General features: G+C 43.4%; 1 protein-coding gene across 1 annotated transcript in view; it reads left to right on the top strand.

Annotated features, from left to right (window-relative positions):
* Positions 1-330: 330 nt before the first annotated feature.
* Positions 331-7,480, top strand: part of LOC109968221 (voltage-dependent T-type calcium channel subunit alpha-1H-like) — a 47,332-nt gene continuing 40,182 nt past the window's right edge. The window contains exons 1-2 of the mRNA XM_020614322.1: positions 331-606; positions 3,791-4,087. Of these exons, the coding sequence (XP_020469978.1) occupies positions 3,815-4,087 (273 nt within the window). The 5' untranslated portion in view covers positions 331-606; positions 3,791-3,814. The remainder of the gene's footprint in view (positions 607-3,790; positions 4,088-7,480) is intronic.

Genomic DNA, 7,480 nt, shown 5'->3' with positions numbered 1-7,480 from the left:
CACCAGGTGGGAGATGACTGTGTTAGAAATTCCCGATATCCCAGACTGGATCAGAAGGGGGTGAATGTAAATGGCTTTTCCAACTCAGCTACTCTTAATGACGATAAACAACAGACACGAAGGCGGTACAACATTATGGAGCGTGTTGTATCCTCAGAGCCCTTAGGGAGTGTTTTTTAAATCCTAAATTTCACTCCTGGCTTCCGGGACCTTATTGTCTTATTTTGAAGGTAAAATGCGAGTATCTCCGGTCTGCCCCTGGCTGAATTGACGCAGCTCTCCCTCTCCCCGGTGCGCCTGAACTCCAGTAGACTACCTGGCACCGCAGAGCGCGTCCAGCGGCTGAGGGGACGCGGACGCACGGGAGACCGCGTAGTCCTGTTTAACTTTACTTTTCCCGTTTATTAAAACTTCTGCGCCACATTCCTCCCTTATTTGTGTTCCCTTCTTCACCCTCCCTACAGACGGACTGAGTTTGGATATCGGCAGGGGGGAGGAGGCAGAGGACCAAGGGGCTCCTCTCAGATGGAGCACCAGGGCTCCGGGAGCTCAGGGCGCACGGCGGACCCGGAGTGAGTGACGCTGGTGGATGGACGCTGCTCCCCGGTAAGGACGGCAGGCAAAGTTTTTGCTTTTTGATCTATGGTGTACTTTTTATTTGCTGTCTTGTCCCGGGGACTGGGCTGGATGAACGCGGCACAATAGAAAATCTCCAGGTCCATGATGTCGCTCTTTGTCAATGGCCTGAAAAAGAAAATAAATAAATAAATTCATTAATAGCCTTGTAAATAATAAGTTGGTGGCCTTGTACCTAAGGGTAGGTTTATGTAAAAATACATAATAAAATATCACTAAAATGTTGAGCCTTGTTTGGAGATGTTTGGTTTTATATCACTGTACAGTTTATTAAATGATACATTTGAATGTTTTTCTGTTTCTCCAGTGCCCCCTGACAGCGTAATGCTCTGAAATGATCTAGTATTAATAGCTGTCTTATACTGGGTGGCCTTTAGCAGGATCACTGTAGAGAATAAAAACGATAATGTGTTGTTTTTGGATATTTTTGTTGAGAATGAGACGTGCAGTTATCAATTCTTGTTAAAGAATTTGGGCAGTTTATGTATATGTGTGGAGAGTATGATTATAAACCTGAAATAATGGCTTTCAGAGGTTTTAGATTTTGTTCTGGTGATTGGTTGAGAGTCAGTAGGATGATTTAATTTCCACATGGTCTGGCTGGTAGCAAGGGAGGCTTATAATGAGTTTCTAAAATGTTCTAAAAGGGCTCATCAGCAGGTTTTCAACTGCTGAAGAATAGCCTTTTTCTTTTTTTTCACTGGTTAAGTGATGCTCTCCCAACAGCTACTACTGAATCACCTACAAAAAGCCTTACAGTGAGCAGCCCTGGACTCCTCACACAGCCTAGGCTATGTGCCCATAACAAAAACACACAGGAATGAAGAATCCTGGCAGACCTCATTATTTTCATTAAAAACACACACACAGATACAATCTCTCTCTCTCTCTCTACGCTGTGAACCTGCATGCCAGCTCTACTGTTGTCCTTTCACACTGTATGCAGAGTATATATATGCCTGGCCTTGCAGTTGGCCCAGACTTCTATCGTCTTGATTCTTCTTGATGTTAGTTGTCCAAATAATCCAGCTCTTACTTCAACTTAATAACAAACTGGTATCTTTGGAATAAATTTGCCAGAATCTCTGGGGAGCAATAAGCGGTGGAATGAGCACACGGTGGACCAGTGGGGAGCGTTTGCTGGGAACTTGTGACCATGTGGACTCTCTCACATGCTCCAGCTCCCATGTCTCCCTGCCAAACTTTACTGCATGCTGCCCATTAAAGCAGAACATGTGATGAAATTTAAAAAGCAAATCCTAAGCCAAGACGTGAATCTGCTTTAGCTCTTAATTTTAATTGATATTATAATTTAATTTGGCACTTCCTACATGATATTCCAATGGTTCAAGCAATTCTGGTCAGTGCTTATAACAATTAATCACAGGCTGCTGTGACTTTACAATGTCACTGATTTTTATGAGATGTGATCTGAAAATACAGCTCAAGGTAACACTATTTATCATTAGTGGAAATTTATTGTAAATTAAAAGCAAAATGAAGGAGCTGACCATATGAGTAGCTGACCCCCAACTTCATTCTCCTCACAGTAATAGGAAAAGGTCCTTTGTCTCTCAGGGGCGCTGCTAGGGATAAGGATCTACTGGGGCACAGGCCCCCCCCCCCCCATTACTCAAATCACATAATTATTTTTCTTGAATGTGTGCTGCATGAATGAAACGTGCTATACATTGTGTTATATGAACTTCCCTTGCTTAACCCACTGTTCTACTGTTGCCACTGAAAGTGAAGCAACTACTGGTAAAGATAAAAATGTATGAAAATATTTTTTTGAACATACTTTAAAAACATTCTCGACATATTTTAAAAAGTCTGGCCCTGTATTGCACTTTTCTTTGCATTCTTCTGCATTTCTCAATAATAACTAATCAAGCAGCCCCAGGTTGATTTGTCAAATTTAAACTTTCACAACAATTAATTAAATGTATACTTTTTAATTAATTAATTAATAAGCTTCCTCCACACTTTCCCTTCCTGCCTCAGGTTCACCTGTTTGTTAAATGTGCATAAGACAGACATTATTTGGACCGTGTGACAGGAGCATCAGATATTATGCTATATTCGTTAAAATCAGAACAGTCCAGTCTTATCCAGTAGATGATTATACACCAATAAATAGCGTTCTAAGAGTAGTGTAACTGATCATATGTATTGATGTACAGAGCTCTAACTTACTTCCCATTCAACATCGCACTAGCTAACTAAACCAATGTTAGCTACAGCCAGCTACAAGCCAGGTCTGCTGTCTCGCCCTCATCTCTCTGAACTTCTGCCTGGTCTCAGCCTCATCTAAAGACGTTTCTTGTGTCCATCTACAGGAGTCAGTAATGTTTGAGTCAAAATGAGATCATCAGTATTACTCGAAAACTCTTATTTAGTCCCTGTCACATACCTCAGTCCATTCCTTTCTTTTGATTTGTGCCCCAATACATGGATTGCTGCATGTGCACTACGGTGCACCAGTTATGACGTGCACACTGAGGTGTACAAACCCTGACCCTTGTACTTTGCTTTGATATTCTGGATTAGGAGAATAAACGAATTATTTTCCTGTTATTAACAATCTAAATGAATCCACTGCCAAATATAGGAGCTTGTTAAAACTCGAATGTGTGAGTTTAGTGGGGCACAGCAGATCAATACTGGGGCACATGCCCCAGTATGCCCCAGTAAAAGGGCTCTAATGACGCCTGTGTTCTCTCTGTATGACCAGATTGTTTAAAGCCAGTCTGGATTAAAAGCATCAGCAGTAATGAAGGGTACAGCTCCAGGATTATAACAAATTGGTCTAAGAGCTTCCAGTTATTTACACTGACACCATGTTTGCAGCTTTGCTCACATGTAGGGAATGTCTAGTTCAAATTCATGTCGACTTGTTTCCTGCACAGAACCACTCGCTGGCTGTGATGCTTCTGCCGAAGGTCGCTCACTGCTTCACAGAAAAACAGAGAATGAATTTTTTTTTGTGCTGATTTCTTAGAGGGTAGAGGGTCTCATGGACAGTGTGACATGCTTGATAGTTTGTTTGCCAGCCACAGGTCAAAAACACACATTCACATGGTTACACACACAGGCATCCATATGTTACCATGTCCTGAACAGTTTGCCGGTGCCCCTATACGCCCTCTTTTAGCTTCAGGCTGTTCACAGCACAGCCATGACCGACACCCAGGATCTAGACCTGCATGAGCAGCACAGAGGACCAACGCAGGACCAAGGGGATGAGGAGGAGGAGGGGGATAAGGTGCATGTGTCAGTTGAGGAGGAGGAGGGGGAACAGGAAGGGCAGGAGGAGGAGGAGAAGGAGGAGAAGGAGGAGCTGCCGTACCCCTCTCTAGCACCAGTGGTTCTTTTGGCTCTGACCCAAACCAGCCCACCCCGCTCCTGGTGCCTTCGAGCTGTCTGCCACCCATATCCTTCACAGTCGGGAGTACACCTGAAGCACTGTGTGTGAACGTGTGTGTGTGTTTCTGTTTATAAAGTGAGAGAGACAGTCTGTTTGAGTTTCAGATCTGTACTTTCTCAAAGCTATTGTATCTGCAAGGCACCTAGCGCCTGGATGTTTATTCTACCTTTAAACACAAGGGAGTGGAGAAGGAGGTCAGTGTTGTGCATACCCCTGTATGTGTATGTGTCTTTGGGTGACATCAGGTATTTCCATGGACCTATAAGCTGTAGGAAAAGATGGCCAACATTTTTCCCTGATTGGAGGTTTCCATAGTGACAAGCCCTAATGAATCTCCAGGGCTGCAGTTGCCTGTCAGTCGCATTGTTATTGGACTCCATTTATGCAGCAGTAGGAGTCACAAATAGTAAAAACTCATGTCACCTCCCAATGCTCGCTCTGTTTCTGCCTTCATTGTCTCACCTTACAGTACATTCTGCTCCCTGTCTCTCACTCTTTTGTTCAGCCTCCATCCACTTCTGCCGGTGACATGATGATGTGAGTGTGTATGTGTGTGTGGTTATCACCGCTCTAGTGTGTGAGTGGCTATGAATACTCCTAAGCATGCATAAACGTCAGCAATACCTCAGGGATTTGTCAGGCCTTTCCAAATTGAATCTTTTCCACTGCTTATGGCTCCAAGTGTGCATGCCTGTGCATGTGGGTTCCTCTGCTCGTGCGCGGACGTGCTGTGCACTCGTCAGTGCCCGTCTGCGGGTATTTGGCACTGTCAGCACTCTGTGTTCTCAATAAAAAAGAAATACGTAATTGCTGAATAAATAAAACGTACACCGAGTAAAAACTACAAATACCACGAACCAAGCTGTTGTGTAGCCTGCTGGGCTGTTACCATGGTCGCATCCCAGAGCATTGTGCACTCACTGTGTCAGCACTAACTTACTGGACACGATCATCCCCACCCATGTGAGCGTGCACACACACACACTAGCGAGTGAATGCCCTCACACAAACGAGGGAATCTCCCATGGAGAGGCTCTGTAGAGGAATCACCTGGTTGCTTGGCAACAGCGTAGCTCTGCCCCGACGGCCCGGTTACTTCCGCTTGCAGTATTTGTTTGTTGTGTGTGTGACTGTCTGTCCTCCTTTCTGCTCCCGTGTTCATATAACACTGTTGCTGGCATGTGGCCCATTTTATGTTTATTTACGCTGTATATGTTTCTATAATTTATACTTACAGTGTGTCTGTTGTCTGTGTGCATCTGTTACTGCGAGTGATCTGTGAGAGAAGTAATGTGGGTGGATGTTGTTTGACAGAGATATTAATGTGAGCTCAGTGGGGGGTGGAGGCAGTTCCCAAGAGCTGTAAGTCCCCATTTTTTTTCCTGAGGTGACCCCTTGTTACTTTCTGTCTTTTTTGCACTCAGTGCATATTCCAAATTAATTTCCTATCTCTTTCCTTCCATTTCCTTAGAAACACAGTCATCTTCCTTTGTGCCATGTTCACGACATACATTACATCATATTTATTTGGAACAAAAACAAGATTAGCTTTTGCTATTTTATAACATTCTCTTCTATTCCTTCCAAGCTTCATCGATTTCTGTTATTTCCTGTTCCTCTGAGAACAGACGTTCATTACAATCTAAGTGTGAAAAAGGTGCCTGCTTTGTAAAGTGCTGAGCTTTCCATGTCAGTCCTCCTGCTGCTTTCATGTAACACATCACACAAACGCACACACACGTGCAGAGGTGCGGAGCCAAATGTGCACACAGACACAGATGCACCACATACAAAAGGCATAAGTTATTCAGCAGTGCATCAAACATTTAGAGCATTTCCTTTTGTTTAAAGATGAGAAAAACTGATTCTGTCACTCCCATACAAGTACCTTCCTCAGCTCTTCCTCTCTTTTCTTGTTTCTCTTATCCCTCTCTACTTAAAATAAATCCCATGTCCTCCCATTTATCCTTAAACTGTCTCTTATTTGGCATAAGATGTGTGTATTGTATGCGGGGGAATAGGGAGACAAGGATGCACAGGAGGAGGTCTAATAGTAGGGTGAGCTGTCAGAATGATTTCAGCCAATTAACTTAACTTCAGAAGGTGTTTCCATGGTTACCAGCCATCATACTCTCAGGGGGAGGAGCCAGAGGAGTTGACAACTTGACGATGACTTAACTTGGCCCACCTTAATTTCAGACGCACTGTCCCTCTCTCGGGCATTAACATGCACACACTCAAGCCTAACTAGGTTATGTTTAATCAAGTCTGTGTCTGTGGATTCCAGAGAGAAAGTGTGAGGCCAAGCAGCAAAGAGCATGAGGGGAGCTGGTGAGCAGGTTTAGTTAAAGAGCCCGTGGCATCCTCACTTCCAGCCATTTAATGTTTAATCTTGGGTAACTCTAGATTAGCTTTGCACCCATCATAACTCCAAATAGTCTGTAATTATTTCAGAATGATAAAACCAGAGAGCCTCTTCCTGAAAATGAGAAGATAGTTTAGCAGGCTGGCTGCTTGTAGGTTAGACCCAGTCAAGTAAAAGAGCAAGTCCCTGTTCAGGAAGATTCCCAGAGATGCAGTAACCCCAGGCCTTGCAGTTTTATCCACATCCTCTGGTCACAGTGCAATAGCAGGAGGGAAAATATATCCACAAAACCGTGCGCAGTCGAAAAACTGGAGATTATGGCCTTTCAAGGAAATCCTTAAACTATCACATATACCGTGCTTTACATTGTTAGAACAAAGAAAGTCTCGCGAGTGAGAGTTTGCGAAATGTGTATAAACTGAGTTGCCTCTGCATAGAAATACTAGAATATACAGTGGGTACAGAAAGTATTCAGACCCCCTTAAATTTTTCACTCTTTGTTATATTGCAGCCATATGCTAAAATCATTTAAGTTCATTTTTTTCCTCATTAATGTACACACAGCACCCCATATTGACAGAAAAACACTGAATTTTTGACATTTTTGCAGATTTATTAAAAAAGAAAAACTGAAATATCACATGGTCATAAGTATTCAGACCCTTTGCTGTGACACTCATATATTTAACTTAGGTGCTGTCCATTTCTTCTGATCATCCCAGAGATGGTTCTACACCTTCATTTGAGTCCAGCTGTGTTTGATTATACTGATTGGACGTGATTAGGAAAAGCCACACACCTGTCTATATAAGACCCTACAGCTCACAGTGCATGTCAGAGCAAATGAGAATCATGAGGTCAAAGGAACTGCCTGAAGAGCTCAGAGACAGAATTGTGGCAAAGCACAGATCTGGCCAAGGTTACAAAAAAATTTCTGCTGCACTTAAGGTTCCTAAGAGCACAGTGACCTCCATAATCCTTAAATGGAAGACGTTTGGGACGACCAGAACCCTTCCTAGAGCTGGCCATCCGGCCAAACTGAGCTATCGGGG

The sequence above is a fragment of the Monopterus albus genome, unplaced genomic scaffold (genome assembly GCF_001952655.1).
Source record: "Monopterus albus unplaced genomic scaffold, M_albus_1.0 scaffold144.1, whole genome shotgun sequence".
NCBI lineage: Eukaryota > Metazoa > Chordata > Actinopteri > Synbranchiformes > Synbranchidae > Monopterus > Monopterus albus.
The sequence above is the reverse complement of the archived record's forward strand: the minus strand, read 5'-3'. Positions and strand labels throughout refer to the sequence as shown.